This window comes from Enhydra lutris, unplaced genomic scaffold (assembly GCF_002288905.1).
Source record: "Enhydra lutris kenyoni isolate GAN:26980312 unplaced genomic scaffold, ASM228890v2 scaffoldscaffold1, whole genome shotgun sequence".
NCBI lineage: Eukaryota > Metazoa > Chordata > Mammalia > Carnivora > Mustelidae > Enhydra > Enhydra lutris.
Genome location: NW_019154085.1, coordinates 65640031 through 65663758, shown reverse-complemented (window position 1 = coordinate 65663758; position 23728 = coordinate 65640031). Strand labels below are relative to the sequence as shown.

The 23728-nt window shown below is 39.9% G+C and overlaps 1 protein-coding gene across 2 annotated transcripts in view; it reads right to left on the bottom strand.

The window, feature by feature from the left end:
* LOC111145572 (ceramide synthase 6) overlaps positions 1-23728 on the bottom strand; it is a 327517-nt gene that overhangs the window by 70799 nt on the left and 232990 nt on the right. For both annotated transcript variants that reach the window (XM_022500529.1, XM_022500519.1), the window contains exons 5-6: positions 9301-9351; positions 5087-5179 (exon numbers count right to left, since the gene is read on the bottom strand). In XM_022500529.1, the coding sequence (XP_022356237.1) occupies positions 5087-5179; positions 9301-9351 (144 nt within the window). The remainder of the gene's footprint in view (positions 1-5086; positions 5180-9300; positions 9352-23728) is intronic.

Sequence of the window (23728 nt, the reverse complement as noted above, 5' to 3'; positions counted from 1 at the left end):
ATGGAGGGAAGAAAGAAGAAAAAGGTAAGTAAGATAAAATTCTCAAAATATCATGGTAGCACATAATACAACATTCTAAATTATAAGTCCATTATACCAAATGACTACACCTGGGCCCGTCCTTTCCCTCTGGAAAGGCTAATAATAATATGTCTCATCACTCACCAAATAAGTACCAACCCTGGAAAGAATCAAGAGAGAGGCATTTGGAAACAGAGCAACTAAGAAAAAAAAAAAAAAAAAGGTTGGCAATACTAGGATACTTCTAGGGAAAAAGCATTTATGAATATAAAAGCCACTTTAGAAAGACTTATGAACTCATTAAGTCACAAAAAATGATTTCTAAACCTCACTTCAGTTATTGATTTTTAACAGTCTGAGGCATGCCTTCAGAATCAACATTTATAAATTCTGGCCCCTATTTGAAATGGCCATTCAAGTTCCTTGTCATTTAATAGGGAAACCAAAGAAACATTCTTTACAACTTTCTATTCAAACCCTGTGAAAAGCCCTCCATCCTGTGTTGTTGATGGGTGTCTTCAGACAGCTCTCTTTTATAGTGAGGAGGCAGGCTGTTGTTATAGGGTTCAGTTAATAGTTGGTAGGGATAATACAAGATAGGGAATGTATCTGGCGGCCAGGATATTGGACTAATCCTCGCTGATGGACGGCACAGCAGATCCTCCAGGCATCAGCACGATGGAGACGAACAGTCAAGAACCTGCAGTGACAGTCAGCAAGATGCGAAGGAGAAACACGAGAGCTGCGATTCACTAAGGAGAGATGGCAATGGGGAAAAAGGCCTTCCTTGTTAAAACCTGTGCTGATTTGGAAAACAGTGTGGAGATTCCTTAAGAAATTAAAAATAGAGCTTCCCTATGACCCTGCAATTTGTATCTACCCCAAAAGATAGAGATGTAGTGAAAAGAAGGGCCACCTGCACCCCAATGTTCGTAGCAGCAATGGCCATAGTCACCAAACTGTGGAAAGAACCAAGATGCCTTTCAACAGATGAATGGATAAAGAAGATGTGGTCCATATATACTATGGAGTATTATGTCTCCATCAGAAAGGATGAATTACCCAACTTTTGTATCAACACGGACAGGACTGGAAGAGATTATGCTGAGTGAAATAAGTCAAGCAGAGAGAGTCAATTATCATATGGTTTCATTTACTTGTGGAGCATAAGGAATAACACGGAGGACATTGGGAGTTGGAGAGAAGTGAGTTGGGGGAAACTGGAGGGGGAGACAGAGACAAACCATGAGAGACTGCGGACTCAGAAACAGGGTTTTGGAGGGGAGAGGGTGGAGGGTTAGGTGAGCTTGGTGGTGGGTATTATGGAGGGTACGTATTGCATGGAGCACTAGGTGTGGTGCATAAACAACGAATTTTGGAACACTGAAAAGAAATAAAATAAAATAAAATGGAAAAAAATAAAAAAATAAAATCTGTGCTGAGTACTACACAGGTCTGGCGGTGGCTAACCTCCCACTCTGTGCAAGGAAGAAGAAACCAACTGCACCAGGAATGTCCAAAGGTACTCTGACCAGCTGAAGAAGGGAGAGGGGCCATGTGTCTAAAACAAGCTATTGGTGTTGACTAAGAAAAAAACGAAGATGTCATTGTGAAACACTGAAAATATGTACCGTCCTGAGATCAGTTCCATGAACTTCACTGTAAAATCACTCTTCTTATACATAGGTGGTTTCCACACAGAGGCAAGATATATTTAAACCATACAACACGATACACTTCAACCCTAGAAAATCATCCCCTTATGATAGCTATTAGCTAATGGTCACTTGACTTCAAAAAATGAAGACTTTATGAGTCCTCTTGGCTCACTGAAAATACATGTTAAATGCAGGTTGAGAAAGTTCAAGCAAATGGAAGGGGTTTGGTGACTTTCGGTATGTAATGTCTCACTGGGATTAGGAGCCGAGTACAGTTATAGTCTTGCTTTTATTCATCTATTTGACTCTAGATGGCACAGCTAATTCTCAGTAAGCAAAAGAGAAACCACTAAAAATGGCAAAGAGCTGCAAAAGGGTTACTACTTCTAATGTCAGGAGCAAGGCAAGGCAATACAAGAATTGCTTACATGTCTAATCTCAGAGCAAATCACAGAAACTCGCTGGGTAAATTAGGGCTCTGATTCATTCCCACACAGCACAACCCTGAAAAATTTACATAGACTCACTGTGTATCAATTTTCCCAGCTACAAAATGGGAAGATACTCAACCCTCCTTTTTTTTTTAATGTAAGTTTTTTCTGTAGCTACTTGGAAAAAAGTGCTTCACAAAAGAAAACAAAATGCATATTACTCAGCCTTATAAAGGAAGAACATTCTGACACAGGCTACAGCACAGATGATCCCGATGATATTATGCTAAGTGAGATAAGCCAGCCACAAAATGACAAATACGGTATGATTCCACTTATATGAGGTACATAGAGACAGAGAGTGGAATGGTGGCAGTCAGGGGCCGGGGGGATGGGACAGTGGGGGAATTATTGTTTAACAGGTACAGAGTTTCAGTTATGCAAGATGCAAAGAGTTCTGGAAACTGGTCGCACAACCGTGTGAATATCTGGAAAACTTCTGAACTGCACACTTCAAATGGTTAAGAAGGTACAATCTTATGTTTTGTATTTCTACCACAGTTAAAGGTTTAAAAAAACAAAGGAGTAAAAGGCACAATAAGCCTAGCACTGTGCCTAGCATGAGGACTTGACCCACCTACAAGTACTAAGGACATGAATGAAGAAGGCTCTTCACGTAAGACAGATGAGATCTAATCTGACTGGCCTACCACCACTGGGGTACCTTTAAACATTTCCAGAAAATGACCCAGCGTGGTACAATGAGGAAGGAACCACAAATGATAGTTGTCAATGAGTTATCTGCTCTGCCAAGCTCTAGCCCTCACAGGGACCATCCCTTTCTGAGAATCAAACAACAGACATCCCATGCAGGCGGTGCAGCCACACAGGGTAAGGAAAGCCAGCTTTGGGCCAGCCCAGAGAGCCTGTGTTGGAGGAAAGGGGCCAGTATGCCCCTGGGGAAAGGGGCTGCAGGTAGCAGGGCCATGGGCTCGTACGTGTTCTTCTGCAGCCACTTGGATACCACGTGGTAACGCAGCAGCTTACTGATCTAACCAAGGAAGTTACACTGTTCCGGTCTTGTGCTCCTTGACAACACATAGTTCTGTTTGCAGAGGACTTTGGAAGGTATTCCATTAGTAAGTCAGAAGATATTCTGATGAGTCCGTTTACTCACTCACCCTAAACTTACTGATCCCCATCACCAGCAGGTGCAATCATGGTCACGGCACAAAGACAAACATATCTTGCTCTTTCGCCCTTCAAGTATGGGGAAGGGACAGAGGCAGGCCACCAGGTCACAGTTCATTTAAGAATGTTGTGTTTTCATGACGTATTTTGAGGTTAGATAACTCTGATTAAGGAAAAACTCATTCATGGGGCTGGGACACTGAAAGCTTACTCTCTCTCAGAGGCTATAAATACAGTTAAAAAACAGAACATGTACACATTGGGCGCTTGTAAACTAAACCCACAAGAAGAAGTGGTCAAAAATCCTGGAGGAATTGAATTAGCCTTCAAAGAAGAGATTACTACTTTAGACTAGGCTGGGTTTGGGAAGAGGGAAATAGGATATATTCTAGCCAAGGTAAGGTCTTGTTAAAAAAAAAAAAGGTGCATGAAAAAAATTATGTGCGATCAGTGATGAGAAGATACTCTTGCTAGGATATAAGTGTGTGTCAGAGGAGGAGGCTGGAGGATGGTGATGAGACTGGAGAAGTAGCTCTGAATCATGTTGACTGGCTTTGTCCTGAAGGTTTTAGAAATATAACCTAGGTGGCAGGTAAGCAAGAATGACTGTTTAGATAGGAGGACTATTTAAAAGGCTATTGCAACAGATTAAGCAAAAAAGTAGAGATGGCTCTAAGTAAATGTGTCCATGATATTAAGAGTTCGAATATAAGGAGAAGCAAAGAGGAGAGCAAAGGAAAACCCTAGCTTGTGTGACTTCCGTTTCCCAGAAGAACCAAAGACTAGGGGATGATCATGTCTTCAGCTAGAAGTACTTTGCATGTAAAATTCAGTTTCCTCATTCACAAAATGAGGATAAACAATAAATGATTCAACTGGATCTTGGAGTTGATGGGAAGATTAAATGAGAAAATAAATACAAAGAACATATTACTATTACTTATGCCTAGATTTGTGGAAGTATGGACCTGGAGAGAACCCAGGGCTGAAGAGAAATGTTTGGGAGCTCTCGGTACATGAGTTATGGTTGGTAATGCTGAAAGATATAAGCTGATTATCCCGGAGATGATGTCCTGTCATCCAGGACTAGACCCTGCACAAATGAGCACATGAGGCCCTGGGCTGCAGGGCCCCGAAGATGACTTTGAAGGAATGATCCAAATATGGGAGTCTGGAGAAAATGGTATGATGGAAAAATTAGAAGCAGTAGCTAGCCAGAAGTGTCTATTCTTCCCAGAAGCTGGTAGGATGAGAGCTGGAAGGGGTGGGTTTGAACGCTGAGGAGTTCAAGGCACCCACGGCAAAAGCCAGTCTGGTGAGGGGGACGGGTGGAGGCTGACCACAGTCTAGGGAGCCAAGTTGTATTTTCATGATGTATTTGGATGTTGAATAATTCTAATTAAGGAAAAATTCACTCATGGGGCTGGGACACTGAGAATTTACTCTCTCCCAAGGGCTACAAATACAATTTTTCTTCTTTATTTAATCTGAAGAACAGAGGGCTTTGTGAATCAGACAGAGAGAAATTGCTGCTGTTTGGATTCATTGGTATATTTTTTCACGGAGAAAAGAACACCAGGTTTGGAGGAAGGAGGGAAGAGCCGATGTGAATAAAACATAAAGCCCCACAAGCAAAATAAGGACCTGTCTGTGGTAGCGTAGAAAGCAGGACTAAGCTAGCCCTGTCAGAGAACAGGAGTGAGCGCCTTTGAGACTCGACACCCAACTGCCAGGGGCCACCCAGCACACATATCTGCAAGTGTTTCACAGCCCAACCACTCTTACCTTTCTTTTGATATCAGTGAACTGGGAAAACATTAAAGACCAATAAAACGACAGCTCCAGGATATAATAGTAGTGAAGGTCAGTTGTGAGTGGCTGAGGATCAAAGAAAAAAAGGAAAGATTAATAGTTAATAGGAAACCAATTTGTGTCCCCAGCATCTCAAGCTCAGGGCTGCAAAGGGACACGGTGTTACGCCTCCACGAATCCCAGCCCCATTCTCTCTGTGGAGAAGGGCTTTGAAGCAAACCTCTGATTTGCAGCGTGATGGCCTTAAGTTTTGTTTCAGCCCCACCAAAAAAGTATCAGTGAATAGGAACATTTGGTACCCAATTCACTATTTATTTTAACAACAAGATTTACAGTTCCTTGATATAAGTATCTGTAAGATTCCTTGGGCAACCTGGAAAAAAAAAAAACCCAAAAACAAACAACAAACAACAACAAAACCAACCACATACACAAAAAGAATAACTCTGGAAAGTGCTGTGAAATTCCACAGTACAGGGGCAATGGAGGTAGGTGTCAGAAACTGGGGTGTCAGATGGGTCATGGAGGCAGAGTTTCAAGTTCTGCATTAATCAGAGCTTTCTTGGTATTAGGAAATGTTCCATACATTGTAAATATCAAAAAAAAGGTAACTCAAAAATATTTATGAAAAGACACAGGGAAAAGGAAGCTGCCAAGAAATACCAGGCTAGGCCCCCAGCCAGGAACTCTGAGACCAAGTCTTGGCTCCATAGCTCAGTAGGTATAAAATCTGGGCCTTAATTTACTTATTGTAAAATGGAGGTGACACCTGCTCTATCTGCCTCAGAGGTCCAGGAATGGGGAGGACCTCAGGGAGGCAGCAGAAGTCAGGAATATTTATTGTATTTACTAAGCTATAATGAAATATCTTACTTTACCAGAAGACCTTTGAAATGCATCATCTCCAAGCTATCCACAATGTAACAGTATATACAGTAACTACAAATGAAACTTTAATGCTCTGTGAACTAATAGCAGCATAACAAATCACTTTCATGAGAAGCTGGCACTCGCTTAACTACTAAGTCTACCAGCTTTACGCACTGGCACTAAAGAAAACAGTTGTCCCTCCCACTGAGCTTTGACAACAGTGAGGGGACAGGATGCTGTACCACCAGCGATCCCCAAGCTCTGAGAGACAATGAGTATCAGTGTGTTTATCAAACTCAGCACCACCCCAGGGAGCATACATTTTCCACTGAATTGTCCTTTTAAAAATTGTGCAGGCATTAGCAGTAAGGGATGGGTATTCAGGTCAGACACATGGCAGCAATGAATCTAGAAAATAGGGCACTGGCTTTAGGACCTTTGGAGCCAAGGTTAAATTTCAGTTTTAATGAGATTTCCTGTACCACCACCTGGGAAAAGCCATGGAGGGCAGGAAGACAGTGAGAGCACATCTAGAAACCACTGAGCTTGTAAGAGCATCACATTACAAAACTGCCACATTCAAGGAGCTCTCTGCAGCTGACAAGGCTTACCTGCATGTTAGTTTCTTTGACTCTCATAAAAATCCTATGGAATTAGTACCATCATTTTCTAGATGGTATAGTTGACTGGCAACTGCCAGCAGTTGGTTTGGGTTGAAAGGTCAATCACCGGTCTTCCGGGTAGTGAGGCTCTGTGACTACCGTGTTAGGGCTTCTCATTCCCAACTTGGGCTCTTTATGACAAATGACAAACTAAACAGGCCACTCTTTATGACAAACTAAGGCCACTTTCCATTATTTTAAACTTAAAATACACACATGTATATAAAAATCATCATATAATAAGTTACACATATACTAATACACAAGAAGCAGTGTGCCTTTAATAAAATTGCAACAGACCACTATTCTCAACTAAATATATGTCCAGTTATTTAATATACATGTTAAAGACATAATAAATATGCTTCATGAGCATGATCTGTCTCTAAAAGTACCCTTAAGTCCTGGGACTGACTCTGAACTGTAATCTGTATACTTATGGAGACATAGCTACCAACAATGCACTCTAATTACACACATAATAATTACATGCTTTTTTTCCCCCACACATACAAAAAGAAAGAGCTGATTTTTTTTTATTAGAATACAGAGTTTATCAAAGCTGACCACTGTTCCTATGAGAGATCATGAACTGGTTCTAGATTTGGGGGGCTAATGCCAAATTATTCATTTATAAGCAAGGATGTCTTAGCAGAAGACAATCTTGATCTGAATCCCCCCACACAGTATCTTTCCTTCTATGCTAATGATGTTTCTTATTTTTACTTTATTATTGTTATCATTTTTTAAAGCCTTTATTTATTATTTGAGAGAGAGAGAGCAGAGTGAGAGTGAAAATGAGTGAGAGGGAGAGAGAGAGAGAACGAGAGTAGGGGGAAGGACAGAGGTCGAAGCAGGCTCCCCACTGAGCAAGGAGCCCAAAATGGGACTCAATCCCAGGACCTGGGGATCATGACCCGAGCCAAAGGCAGACGCTTAACTGACTGAGCCACCCAGGCACCCCCATTTTATTATTTTTTAAAGATTTATTTTAGTTTATTTTATTTTTAAGTAATCTCTATAATCAACATGGGACTCAAACTTACAACCCCAAAATCAAGAGTCATGTGCTCTACCAACTGAGTCAGGCAGGCACCCTAATGTTTCTTATTTTTAAATATAACTATCTACCAGACCCTCAAATTTTCATGTAAAATCTCTAGTTTTGTCTGTGAAACAGTCAGCAACTACAGTTTTGGGCCACTGCCCCAGCAACTAATTATCTTAGAAAAAAGCAATTCCTTAGCTCTAGCCATAAATGTGAAAGTTATTTCAGATTACGTCATCATTATGAAGAGTGGGTATTACATTTCATGTGATGTTTGTCTCAATGGTGTTCATAGGACAGAATTTACCTCACAAATGCAGTGCATTGGAGCAGCTGCCACCTCCACATGTGAGTTACGGTTTCTAGAAGGTTCTAGATATATAAATAGAATTCTAGATATATTTGGATTTTTCCACTCAATATGCTATTACAGGACACAAAGAGAGGTGTAATGACAATATCCCAAGTAGGTAAGATAGTAAAACAGCAGTGGAGCCCAAAAATTGCAGTTGAGCACAGTAAGTGATTGGTTTCAATGTTGCTTTAGTCTCTGTTAGAAAGCCTGGAATGCTCAGCTTTCTCTAACCAGGTCATATTGTTCGTTTACATTCTTTTCCAATCTGAATAAACTACATGAAAGAGATGGGAATGCAAGCTGGAATTCCATTTCAATGTGTCCCTAGCCCTGAACCAGCCCAAGGAGTTTCCAAACCGGTCCCTAGCCAGTTGCAACACGGAGTGTGACAGAGAAGATACAGAGCATGCTTGCTCCCCAGTAACTTTATACATACCCAAAAGACCAAATGCCTCTAAAAAGACAACCCAAGGAATGGAAGGAAGTTAAAGTAAAAAATCCAAGGTGCCTATCATAACGTATACCTCTCTATTTTATCACCAAAATACTTTGCTGCGTTTGATTTTCTTATGTAATATATTCCAAATAACTAGAAATTCCATAAAATTTTCAGTTAAATTACGAGAAAAGACCCAGCTATGATATTCAGATAGTAACTGATCTGAGGGATGCAATACATGCTAATATTATTGAATTCATGGACAGAGGCAAAGGTATGTTGGAGGCAGGGATCTGAAATGCTCCCTTTCTGGGATGTAATTTTCATCTCATTGCTGATGATGGTTTTAAGTCTAGTATAATCATACAAGCCCATTTTTCCATGCTCAAGAAAATGGTACTTGATATATGTATTTAGAGGTTGCTCATAAGCCACAGAGTGGCCTGAACTCCACCTGTCTGCCACAGTCCTACACTTGAGCTTTGCCTGCTCGCTGTCCAGATAGACCCTTGCTGGTTTCAGGTCTTCAGGCTGTCTGTGGTAATTAGACATAGATCAGCTATTAGAAGCAGGAATCACCCAGCTATCGAACTGACTGTATCTCACCCTTCAGCAAATGCACCTTCCAGCTTATTCCACTTGCTAAAGCAATTGAGCTTTGATTCGGAACGTCACTGAGAAGACAAGCTACTTCTCTTAAGGAGGCCAAGTCTGCATCAAGCCGCAGGAGTGGAGGCAGGGGCCTAAAACCATGAACCTGACCTAAGGAAGATACCTTGTGCGTGTAAAGACCCAGATGTAACATCTCCTTACCTGATAGGGGTAGTTGTACCAGCAGTGCCTTGTATTCCACAACCAGGGCGTCTGAAAAAAATGACAAACACATTTTACACGTTTTGGAAATGAAGCAGGATAAGAGATGTTTATGGACAGATTCTTGTCCCCGGTATTTGGGATTTCAATAATCTACCTGTGTGAGAACTGAAGAACTTTAAATAGAATTAGGATATTAAAGCAATTAATATTCCATTATACATGTTCTCTGGGTAATCTTCTGAACTCGACTGGTAGTGATGCAGGAAAGACATTAGGTGTCAAAGCCAATGGCCAAGAAAGAATTCTTGAGACGTCTTTGGTGCAAAAAGGCAGTTTTATTAAAGCATGGAGACAGGCCCCATGGGCAGGAAGAGCTGCACCAGGGTCATGAGGAGAGGCTGATTATATACTTTCAAGTTGGGAGGGGATAGCATGATTCTCTTAGGAATTTTGGAAGCAAGGTTTCCAGGACTTTGAGGGGGCTAGCTATTGTTGGGAAAAGGTCATTTATTACTGTCTAATAAAACCTTAGACATGAGGCCCTTCGGATGTATATCGGTGGGTCATATGCTTGAGGGATAACTGCCAACATAAGAAAGTTTCCAAAATAATTTTTATATGTTAAAGTAGGCTTAAGGGATCCTGGGGAGGGGGAGAACTGGGCTAGGACTGCCTTTCGTCCTTAGCAAAGTGTAAACATCGAGGCAGTTGAGTCCCTAGAGGAATGTCACTCTGCCTATTTCAAGGACATGTCAATGGGCAGTAAGTAGTAAGGAAATTTAATATTTTTTCTTCTGCCTTTGTTTCCCACATCAGTAGTATTTCAGGCTACTTCTGTGAGAGAGTCCCCACTAGTATTTTTTGTATTTTACTGGTCACATGGACATTTTCCTACTATGTACCCAGCTTCTGCAGCAGAGCCTTTTAAGGGCCTCACTTAGAGCAGATGCAAATCATCAATCTCACTATTATCAATAAACAATGCTGACAGTTGGGGCAAACTACTCTGAAACTCCTCCAACCCAATGTCGCAAAGCAACGTTATCCATCAATCCTTTCCTGCGTTGCTGACCAGCAGTTAATAGGTGCGGTTATACAGATTTCAGTAGACCCGCCCAGATTAAATCCAGGCCCCAGGGAATTAACCCTCACAGCACACTCCACCCCGCAGCTCATGGGCAAGGTCTTTTAAAGACAAAAAAATCATTCTTAATTTGACAGCAATCACTTGCCTGACAACACTGTAAAATCAAATAGAACAGCGAAGGGTACACACGGATTCCAAACATTTATAGAAAGCAGGGAGAGACTGGGCTAGATTTAAACAGGCTGCTGAACAATCCAAGGATACCAGCACAAACGCTCTCCTATTACTGTATTATTCACTTTATAATTCGTTTGTATCTCCGACCTAGAATTATCAGCATTTCGTGGCATACATTTACATACATTTGGGATACACCTGTATGTTTCTTACTAAAAAATCACCCATCCTTCACCCGGTCCATGTTTATGCATCTCAAAATGATAACATTATCATTGAAAGATTCATGTCCGCTGTACTTACAAGGACTTAACCTCCTTCCTTACGTTGTCCCAGACCCTATGAGATTAAAAGTTGCCACTGTCTGCAGTAGAATAAGGTCTTTGTCTCCCTTAGAGCCATATGTACTGTCACCCATCATCCTTGTCAGCCCCTCATCAATGAGGATGAAGACGACATTAGTTAATATTTGCTCAGACAGCCCTGCATCCACACACACACACACACAATAATATATATATATATATATATATATATATATATATGTATATATTTTTTTTTAGGGTTTTCCCCCATGATCTGTTCTTTATTTAACCAACTAAATAGTTGTTGAGCTCAAGACTGGGCTCTTGCACATGAACTCCTTTTATCCTGACAAGAGCTCGTAGTATTTGCTTCATTTTATACAGAGGTAAAATAAGGCCCTGAGTTGGAAATAACTCTCCAGGTTAAATGCTAGGCAGTCCCAGAGATGAAAATCAAACTAACTCGCCGGTCTCAAAACCAAACTGTGCCCCCTGCCTCTGAGTCTAGTAAAAATGGAACCAGGCCTCGGTTTAGGGAACCAGACTGAGGTAAAAAGCCAATCTTCGCCCTAAACCATTCTCCTTTCATTAAAGCACTACTGATTCACCTTCGTTTCCCTGGCTTTGCCACTGGCCGTACACATGGAGTAATCTCACCGCATGTAACATCCTGGGTGCCTGAGGTGTGTGCCTGTCTCCTCCCTTTCTCTCACCTATAACATTGATATCTATTACTGATCTACCTCAGAGTACTTGTGAGGTATAAAAAGACTTTGGAGGCTTCGAAAGTTCAATGTGTTGTCATCACATATAAACACATGTCCTTTGAGGAAGACACAGAAAATAATGAAAAATAATGTGTATTTTCATCACTATTAACATTTCACCTACAGCCCACTTTGGGTCTTTGGGTCTTTTCTTCTATTTAATACAGATATAAACATACATAGATTTGTTTGGGGGGGGGGAGTTCTTTTAATTTTATTTATTTTTTTATTAACATGTAATGTATTATTTGCCCCAGGGGTATAGGTCTGTGAATCATCAGTCTTACAAATTCACAGCATTCACCATAGCACATACCCTCCCCAATGTCCAACACCCAGTCACCCTATTCCTCCCCCTCTACCCCACAGTAACCCTCAGTTTGTTCTCTGAGATCAAGAGTCCCTTATGGTTTGTCTCCCTCCCGATCGCATCTTGTTTCATTTTTTCCCTCCCTAGCCCCCACGACCCCCTGCCCTGCCTCTCAAATTCCTCATATCAGAGAGATTATATGATAATTGCCTTTCTCTGATTGACTTATTTCACTTAGCATATTTGTTTTTAATCAATAAATTAAACAAATTATGTACATAATTTTTAAATGTGGGCATGACATACCAAAATCCATTTTAAAGTATAGTACAAATGTTAGGTTTTACCCTTTTTCTGATAAGGCTGTTTAGTATTTCGACAATTAGTTGAAAGTCCCAGGGGTTGGCAGGAAAGGTATATCCTATGCACATGTTTATGCCCCCAGCACCTACCCAAGCTGACAGTTCAGCATTCATTTACTGAATTCTAATGAAAAAGAATACAGAATTAAACGCAAGGCCTATGACAAACCATGTAGCATTTTCCTGAATCGATCAGTCCCAAGCCTCCAGGGCATGTGTGAGCTTGCCTCTGAAGTGGGAATCTCTCCCACTGTGGCTACTCCTTCCAGTGAAAGGAAGGAGAACAAAGGTCTAACTCCCAGTGACCTAGAAAAATCCATTATTTAGAACTTTCCTTCCTCTGTGAGTTTCTTGGCTTCTCTTTCTCCCTCACATGCAGGCTGTTCTCTGTGTGCCTCAGATGTGCACCACCTAGACCTGTTTCTGTTACATGCTGAAACTTGACTGACCTGCACGAATACTGGATGAGACTTGGTTTCTCAGTGGACCCCGCCCATGTGAGACAGGAACAAAAGGCCTGAATCTCATGAATTTGAGGGACTACCAGGGTCCCAGTTCAGCCAGCAGGCTTATTTGCCAAACAATTGAATGAGAAGTTCTTTCACACGTGACGCAAGCTCACACATACCTCTCACTTTGACAACATAAGGTATGGTATGAATATCACCTTCTATACACATACCACATTTTTCTGGGATCTCATGTTATGTGCCTCCCCAACCCTTTGAGACAGGTAGAACAAATACAAATTTTATCTTTCTCAAGTACAGATTAGAAAACTTAAGTCGATGGGAAGGTGATTTTCCTAATTTTTTATAGTTCAACACTGGTGTATGAATCTGAATTAGTTGCTTATAATATATTAGGTATAACTTCTTTTATTTGAATTGATATCATGAAGCTATCTTTTCTTATAATCAATTTAACAATTTTTCCCTTTTCCATATTTCTGGGAATCTTTTCAGTTTTTACCTTTCAGTTTCCATACTACCTATCATGAGGATGGATCAATCAAAAATCAAGGAGGCTTTGTCCAAGTCTTTTGGACCCTAATGTAAACTACAGACTTTGAGTGATTGTCTGTGTGGGTTGATCAAGTGTAGTACATGGACTGGTCTGCTGGGAGATTTGACCACAGGACAGGCTATGCATATGTGGGGAGCAGGGGTATATGGATATGGACTTCAGGAGGTAATTAAGGTTAAATGATATCATGAGGATAAGATCAAAATCCTGAAAGGACCGGTGGCCTTATAAGAAGAAGAGGTGAGATATGTCTTCCTCTTTCTCCCTCATGCTCAGAAGAAAGGCCATGTGATGACAGCAGTGATAAGATGACCATCAGGAAGACAGGCAAGCCAGAAAGAGAGCCCTCACCAGAAGCCCTCACCCTCACCCTGCTACACCTTGATCTGGACCTTCCAATCTCCAGAAGTGTGAGAAATAAACAACTATTGTTTAAGCTACCTAGTTTATGCTACTCTGTTATGACAGCCAGAGCTAGCACAGCATCCAAGGACAATTCTTTATAAACGTGCTTAAAAGTTATTAAACGCCACATCAACTAATTTCAAATTAAGACGACTCATGAAACATCTGAACAAAACTGAGACAGACCACAATGCTGTGGGTAAGAAATGACTTCTAACACTCTCCATCTAAACCACAATGTATAATGGGATTTTTCATTATATTACACACATCTGCTGCCAGACACATCACTTGAGACACAACTCTGCAGCAAGCGTATCCGTCAATAACACAGTGTCCCAAGGGAGGCTTCTGTGGCTCTTCTTCCTCCAAGCAAACTCAAACCCAGCACCAGGATGGAGGTCAGAAGTGCTGTGCATGCGTGCGTGCGTGCGTGTGTGTGTGCGCGTGTGTGGTGGGGGAGGGGTCATCTTATAGTCCTCATTTGCATTTTGACCATATATGCATAAGGTACAAGATTTTTTTTTTTTTAAAAGAGAAAAGTAGAGAAGCCTTTTTAAGGGTCAGGAATGTGCTCTTTTATCAGGTATCTTCTTTCATCTGCTGCTCTGTAGAGGTTTCATCACGAACAGAACTAATAAAAATAGGTCAGATCTGATCATCTTACTTTGCCATCTGGAATAAGATGGGTTCGGTCTTATTTTTGTTTTTTTAAAGTTTCAATTGACATACTCCTTCAAAATAATAGTTAAAAAAAAAAAAACCACCAAATCTACCTTTCAGTTTCCATGCCACCTATCCTGAGGATGGATCAGTCATCAAAAATCAAGGAGGCTTTGTCCAAGTCTTTTGAACTCTAATTTAAACTACTGATTTTGTGTGATTATGTGTCTGGGTAGGTAGATCGGTTGTAGTACATGACTGCTCTGGTGGGAGATTCAGTCATGGGACAGGCTATGCACGTGTGAGGGGTATATGGAAATCTCTGTATCTGCTCCTCGATCTCATTGTGGACAAAAAACTGCTCTAAAAATAATTGAAATCTTAAAAAAAAAAAATCAAAGCAAGTAATCTGGCTACCTCAGATCACACATGCTTCTCATGTCACAAGAAGCCTAGAGTAACAGCTGAGCCTGAAGCCAAGGCCAGAGAAAAGAATGCCTGGTTAACCAGGCAAGTATTAAATGATTAAATGTAAATACAGATATACATATATACACATACACTTTTTTTTTTTTTCAGGAATCAGGAGGCCCCTGTAGCTGAATGAATAGCACTTTGTTTGAATTCATAACTCTTTCAATTTAACAAAAGAACATCAATCACATTAAGTATTAAAGAAATATTGTTGACTTGGGGCACCTGGGTGGCTCAGTCAGTGAAGCATCGGCCTTCAGCTTGGGTCATGATCCCGGGGTCCTGGGATTGAGCCCCACGTCGGACTCCCTGCTCAGTGGGGAGTCTGCTCCTCCCACTCCTTCCCCCCCCACAACACACTGTTCCTGCTCTCTCTCTCTCAAATAAATAAATAAAATGTTAAAAAAATTAAGCTGTTGACTTATCAAAGATGTAAAAGGTGTGGGGTTTTTAACCGAAGACAGCATCTTGGAGGCAAAATTTCATCTTCTCACTGATCCTATCCAAACTCGTAAATGGCTTTCGAAAAGCCCAGCTGAGACAATGAACAGTCAAGGAATACATTCTAGGGGACATACTGGCCTCCATACAGGTTAAGTACCAAATATACAGAGCCTTGGATTGTGTTTTAAATGCCAGAAACCTAGATTCCTGAACTACACTGAAACTAATTTCACTGAAATCACCCTGAAAACACTTTCATTGAGTGACACTTAAACCTTATACCTTTGGCTTATACAGAGGATTTATTTTTAGGTATAAACTAAACAAAAGTATTTCCATGTTTGTAAAGAACTTTATATCAGAAAGGTTACCACTAGTTTACCTTAAGTCGAATGTGTAAGTTCCACGATATTTTTCCTTTAAAATTTAATTCAAGGGGAAAAAAATACTTCCTTTCTGTGAATGTTTCCTTTTACCAAATGAGAATTACATTATCATGTTATTATCTTTTTACCTTGGTTTGGGAAGCTGAGATTGAATTCTAAAGTTGAGTCACAGCAACTGTGGTTGTCTCTTAACACCTTTGCTTATTATTCCTCTTATGTGCAATTTTGGATGTTAATTTCTACATTAATGTTATTATATAAACATTGCAAATTCTTTTCAGAAACCTTCAATTGTATCATTTAAATGAATATAAAATCAAATCTATTCAAAATAAGTTACATTTTTAATACACACTGTAAAATAACTCAGAATGCAAAGAAATATTTCAGGCTTTATGTGTAAAAATACTGATAAATAAATTGGGATGAAAAGAATAAAGCCCGAAGTCTCTCAGCCTGAGGGTGTTGCTGGTAAGTGGCGAGCAGTCTGGGGTACTCCCCAGAATGAAAGACTGTACCCTTTCCTCCTTTCCTGGGTCAGTAGATATGTGAATATAAATTTGCAAAGCAGAGTGGTGACCCTTCCCTTGAGTCCCCCCCAACCCCCACCGGCATCTGCATTAACCCTGAAAGCTCTCATGATGTGCAAATGTAATCTGGACTTGACCCTCATGTCATTATATAAAGAAAGCAGCCTTTTATATTGATCAGGCTTTAAAAAAGATGTTGGTCTTCAAGACCTGGTCAAGCACATTCAGCAATCAATTTAGAAGGTAATTTGCAGATCTGCCAAACATTCATAAATAGAAGGATTTCCTTGGAGATGGGCCCTGAGATCACCAGGTCTCTATGAGGGTTTATCACAGAAACAAAGAAGAGAGCAATATGAATAGCATTTCCATGCCTTCTACAACCTTCTAGCCAGTGGTTCTCCACTTTCTCAGCCTCTGCTCCGCTGAGGGACTTCACACATACCCCACAGTAACTGTGGCTGTAATTCTCAAAAGCAGGGAACAGAAAGCTTTAAAAAGCCATCTCTCTCCATGGATTTGGTGTGGACTCTCCGCTACACCCAGTGAGAATCACTACAAAGAGGAAGGGACTGATTAGTTCCATGTTAGGAAAAGAAATCAAGAAACCAGATGAAGGAAAGAGAAGATGAAAGAAAATGAGGTGGAAAGACCTAGATGGAGGGGAAAATGGTGAAAATATCAACACAAGGGGAGAGAGATGTGCAGGCCAGTGTAGAATTTGGGAATGTGACCAAAGAGAGTGGCTACTAAGAAGACCAAAATTAGTTAAAAGATAATGTAGATAAACAATTTATAACATACAGCAATGGATTAGTATCTTAATACATTAAAAAGCCCATAAAAGTTGATTAAAATATTTAAATATTAAATACTTGATGGAAAAAACAGGGAGAAGATACAAACAGGTAACATTCTAAACAAAACTGTATGTGCCCAAAAACACATACAAAAATTACAGGTTAGAACCAGACAGAATTTTTTTTATCTGAGTTTGAAAAATATTTAAAGGGGTCATCAGTATATATAAGGAAATCAACACTCTACAAACTGGAGTAATTTTCCTAAAAAGTTATTTGGTCTTTAAAATCAGCATATTCTTTGACCCAAATTTTATTGAAAAAAAAATTACATCCATATGTAAGGCATTTGCACATGGATTTCCAGTATAATACTTTCCCTAGAAATGAGAACTTGAAGTAAATCTGATTGTTCAGTAATAGGAGGCTGGTATGTTCTTAGTTGGGATTTTGTGAGAACATGTGGGAAGATGTGGGTGGAGGCTATTTGAGAGGTGATCCCAGAAAACAGAACTAGGAAAACAGAGAAGGTGGGATAGATGAAGGAGAACATCCAGTATGGTTTTCAGGAACAAGCTGGTTACCTATTGCTCCAGGCAACCAACCGCATCTCAATTCCACTGGGGACCTCAGCAGAAAGTACAAAGCACGGATCTCGTAATTGTCCCGACACAGGGCCAGGGGCTAGGGCCTTTATCCACCCACTCTCATCCCCCACTGCTTGAGATTTTCATATTAACTCCCCCATTTTCTAGGTGGTAACTGCCTGTGTCTAAAAGACCTCTGCACCTCTGGAGAAAGCAGAGCACAGAGCATCTGATGTGGAACACTGTCAAAGGGGGACTGCATACCACCGCTGTGCTAGTATCAGATGAACTAAGGGAATGTAAGAGGCAATAGTCACACAAGAAGTTAAAATTAGATTATAAGCAGAATAGACAGTGTTCCTGATTTTAAAGTAGATACATATTTACACACAGACACACACACACATATATATGCAATATATCTAACAGGGTATTTACTGAAATTACTTACTGATTATTACTGAGTAATGAGTTTTCCTTTTTTTTTTTTTTTAAAGATTTTATTTATTTATTTATTTGTCAAAGATAGAGAAAGTGCACAAGTAGGGGGAGCAGCAGGTGGAGGGAGAAGCAGGCTCCCTGGTGAGCAAGGAGCCCAATGCGGGGCTCAATCCCAGGACCCTGGGATCATGACCTGAGCCAAAGGCAGACATTTAACATACTAAGCCACCGAGGTGTCCCTCATTTTTCTTTTCCTTCTTTCTTCCTTTTTTGAGTAATGATTATCTCAGATGACTTTTACCTTTGTTTTTGTTTGTTAAAGATTTTATTTATTTATTTGACAGAGAGAGACACAGCAAGAGAGAGAACACAAGCAGGGGAGTGGGAGAGGGAGAAGCAGGCTTCCCGCTGAGCAGAGAGCCTGATGCAGGGCTCGATCCCAGGACCCTGGCATCACAACCTGAGCCGAAGGCAGATGCTGAATGACTGAGCCACCCAGGCACCCACTTTTGTTTTTAATGTTTATGTATCAGCACTAAATTACACAGGTGTATATTGCAATTATATTTTTTTATGCAATGAACAGGTCTTATTTGAATAATGAAAAGTAGCCAAGTCCATGTACTTTTAACAGGGCTCATTACAAAAAACAAAAAACAAAAAACCACACACACTTTTGCTCCATATTTATAAAGAACATTAGGAGCATAGTCATATATTGCCATCCTCACATTAGTCAGTAACCCAAATTAACTTTAAACTAAAACCTAGGAGATCAAATAACTGCCTTCAGAGTCTTTTCATGTTGATGGTGATATCTCAAGTATAAACAAATTATTAATAATTTATAAATTTTCAATTAAGAGAAACCAGAAAGGAAAATAATGATATGAGCAAATGACATAGAATAAGCCTTGCATCATCACAATGATGATCAATCACTTGGCTACCTACCCACCTATCCCATGCTGAAGATCCCCATCTAGCTCTTCCTTACCACTTCTAAACCAATCTGCCTCTGGCCTGGTATCTTTGTGCCAATATTACTGCACCCTCCTCACTCACTCACTCTTTTCAATATTTAGTGAGTGGCTACCATGAATCAGGCGTTCTGTCAGACATGAAGATACAACAGACAAGTTCTCCATTCTCTGGAAACGTACCATCTCCTGGATAAACACAACAGTCACAACCGGCTGTAGCAGGGGTAAACACAGGATGCAGAGGAACAGTACATAAAAAAACACCCAGCGCAGGCTTGGAGGGGGAGGTGGGAGAGGAGCTCCACGAGGAGGTACTAGGAGCTATCACAGTAGCTGAAGCTAGAAGGCATCTTGTCCAGCATGCCAGCTCCCCCCTCTGCCCTCCTGCCTCTTGATAAACTTTTCAGGCACTAGTTTGCTGTTCTGCAGCCTCCAGCAATCATTTTGTATACTCTTTGGTGGGTCTTCCTCTCCACTGAATTCCAGATTCTCTGAAAAGTACAGAGTCCATAAATTGGTTCTCAATGTTTAAAAAGTGTCTCTGATGTATTCCTGTGATTTTAAGTTCTTGGGTATGGATTTTCCTAATCAGTTGTCACCTTCTAAGGAGAGTTATAAGCACAAAGAAGGCAGCAGGATATAGGACAGCACTTATAAATACAAGCAATGTGAATCAGCAGAAAGGGAAAAGTGATTTTAAAAAGTAAACTCGTGATTATTGGGCCCCTTCTTGATGTCCACAGAATGCCTAGATCCATCTGTCATTTCATTCATTGTTGTGTGAGATGCTAATCGTAAACCTCACAAATGCTAGAAAGAGAATAGATCATTGTGGCTGAGGACCAGATCCAGGCTTCCTTCAAACATATCCTAACTGAATGGGAGTCATTAATCTCCCTGCATATTTTCAAATCGAAAAGCTGGCTTTCATGAGTAAGATACAGGTTTGCCAAATAGAAAGAAAGAGAACAAAAGTAAGAGCTGAACCAGATGAGAGGGAAAAAGAGAACTCGATCAGTAAGATCTCCTAATGAACACATCAGGACACAGGGAGAGAACCCTCATTTTTTTATCCTGTGAAAAGATGAATTACTCCAAAAATTGGGGCTGCATACTGTTGTTCTAATTAGCGATTAAAAGAAGGTTAGACTTCTGTGGGTTGCTCACAAGGATTCATTCAGGCCATATACCCATGCGCCGCATACCCTCCTAGAGGCTACTGACCCCACCAGGAATGGAGAGCTGGTAATAAAAGTGCAATTACCACATACAGAAAACTCTTCTCATTTCTATCTCTACCATTTATTCAGGACAGAGAGAAACAACAACATGAGGGTGGAGAAAACATGAAAAACCAAAACCATGAATTTAATGAAATGTGAGTGAATATTTGGCTGTTTATTTTCCCCACAAAGACTTATTTACTCTGACGTGAGTATTTGTAGACGTTTTCTTGAAAATGAACATAGTGAGCCTGTTACTTTAAGAAAATCAAATAACAGTATTTGTTGTCAATGATAAAATTCAAGCTTTCAAGCAAGTATTAGTATTTTGGTATTAGCACTGTCTACTATATTCCTAACAGCTTCCCATTAGTTAAAAGTTTCTGAGATCAGTGAAAACATTAAAAAAAATATTTTTGGTATTTATAATGACATGTCAACGTTTATAAGATCTGTACCCCTCAGTGAACCAATAATTTCCAAATGACCAGTGCATCAAGTTAAATAATCAAACGTGGGTAAAAAAGAAAGATCGATCAATGGGCACAAAAAGTTCACTGACATTCTTGCTGAGTTTTGGTGTAGTATTAAAGAATATTATCTATAGTTTTTTGAAAAACAGTGTTAGGATATTTCTGCCTTTTCTAACTACATAACTTTGTGAGGCCCAGATTTTCTTCTAATACTTCAACCAAAGAAAAAAAAAAGCACACCATAACAGATTTTTTAAATTTCAAGTTTTAATTTAAATTTCAGTTAGTTAACATATAACATATTAGTTTAAGGAGTAGAATTTAGTGATTCATCACTTACACAAACACCCCATGTTCATCACAAGTGCCTTCCTTAATACCCATCACCCATTTAATAACCATCTCCCCACCCACCTCCCCTCTAACAACCCTCAGTTTGTTCTCTATACTTAAGAGTCTGTTTTATGGTTTGCTTCTCTTTTTTTTCCCCACGTTCATCTGTTCAGTTCCTTAAGTTCTACATATGAATAGAATTATATGGTATTTGTCCTTCTCTGACTGACTTATTTCACTTAGCATTATACTCTTTAACTCTGTCCAAATCATTGCAAATGGCAAGGTTTCATTCTTTTTTATGGCTGACTAATACATATATACGTATATGTAAATATATACATACATACATATACATACACGGACACACACACACACACACACACACACCACTTCTTTATCCATTCATCAGTTGATGGATAATTTGGCTGTTGTTGATCACACTGCTATAAATACTGGGGTGCATTTTTTGCTTCAAATCAGTATTTTTATATCCTTTGGGTAAGTATTTAATAGTGCAATTGCTGGATTGTAGGGTAGCTCTATTTTTACCTTTTTGAGGAAACTCCATACTGTGGAGTGGCTGCACCAGTTTGCATTCCCACCAACAGTTTTAGAGTGTTCCCCTTTCTCTGCATTCTTGCCAACATCTGTTGTTTCTGATGTTAATTTTAGCTATTCTGATAGGTTGTTAGGTGGTATCTCATTGTAGTTTGGATCTGTATCTCCCTGATGATGAGTGATGTTAAACATTTTTTCATGTGTCTGTTAACCATCTGGATGTCATCTTTGGAAAAATGTCTACCCATGTCTTTTGCCCACTTCTTAACTGGATTATTTGATTTTTGGGTGTCGAGTTTGTAAGTTCTTTATAGATTTTGAATACTAACCTTTATCAGATACGACATTTGCAAATATCTTCCCTCACTCCCATGGTTGCCTTTCGTTGATTGTTTTCTTCACTGTGCAGAAGCTTTTTATCTTGAAGTCCCAATAGCTCATTTTTGCTTTTGTTTCCCTTGCCTCTGGAGACATATCTAGTAAGAAGCTATTGTGGACAAGGTCAAAAAGGTTGCTGCCTATGCTCTCCTCTAGGATTTTGATGGATTCCTGTCTCACATTTAGGTCGTTCATCCGTTTTCAATTTATTTTTGTGTGGTGTAAGAAAGTAGTCCAGTTCATCCTTTTGCATATCGCTGTCTGGTTTTCCCAACACCATTTGTTGAAGAGACTGTCTTTTTTCTGTTGGATATTCTTTCCTGCTTTTTATTTGGTGTTTTTTCTTTTTTTAAGATTTTATTTATTTATTTGACAGACAAGTCTGCAGAGAGGCAGGCAGAGAGAGAGAGGAGGAAGCAGGCTCCCTGCTGAGCAGAGAGCCCGATTCGGGGCTCGATCCCAGCATCCTGGGATCAAGACCTGAGCCAAAGCCAAAGTGACTTTAACCCACTGAGCCACCCAGGCTCCCCTCTTTCCTGCTTTTTAAAAATTACCTGACCATTTAGTTGTGGACCCATTTCCAGGTTTTCTATTTTGTTCCATTAATCTGCGTTTCTGTTTCTGAGACGGTACCATACATACCATACCACTCTGGATCACTTGGCTTTGTAATATAGCTTGAAGTTGGGAACTGTAATGCCTCCAGCTTTGCTTTGCATTTTCAAGATTGCTTTGGCTATTCAGGGTCCTTTGTGGTTCCATACAATTTTAGGACCGTTTGCTCTAGCTCTGTGAAAAATGCTAGTGGTATTTTGATAGGGATTGCATTAAATGTGTAGATGACTTTGGGTAGTATAGACATTTTAACAATATTTGTTTCTTCCAATCCATGAGCATGGGATGTTTGTGAATTTGTGTCATCTTCAATTTCCTTCATAAGTGTTCCATAGGCTTCAGAGTACAGATCTTTTACCTCTTCAGTTATCTTAACACATCATAACAGACTGAATGTAGCCACAGTGATAAGAATACAGCTCTCCTTTACTAAACCATATATTAGAAGACTGCAAAAATCTCTAGTTTTTGTTCTAGAAAATAAAGTTATTTTCTTTAAAATGCTATTTGTGTTACCATGTAATGGTTTATTCTTTTTATTTTTAAATAATTAATGAATGTATTTAAAATTTGTTTTAATTCCTAATAAATATTGATAGACATAACTAATAAAAACAAAAACTCTCTAAAATCCTGTGTACTCGTAAGAGGGACCAAACACTAAAACGTTTGAGAATCACTGAACTAAAAATGGCAAATCAACAAAATGAAAAACACCAAGTCTCTGAAGACCACATAGAGCAGAGCAGCCTTGCTGGCCTAGGCTGCTCATACTGGGATTGTTAAATGAGAAGAAATGAACATTGTTCTTTAAGTCACTGTACTGTTGGGTCTCTGTGCTACATTCCCGCTGCAGCTTAGTCTTCTTCCTGACCAACCATATGGCAACAGATACACACACTGGAAAAACCCTAAATCGAATACACTGAATAAGCAATGTTTAGCACTTGCAATGTCACATCAACCGTATCTGATACTCATTTTGCTACATCCCCACCTCTATTCTCCCCAGCCCTTAACATACACCACAATTAGTTCCAAGAATCCAAAAAGCATAGAGTTAAATAAGTTTGAGGAGGGAAGACTCTTTTCATC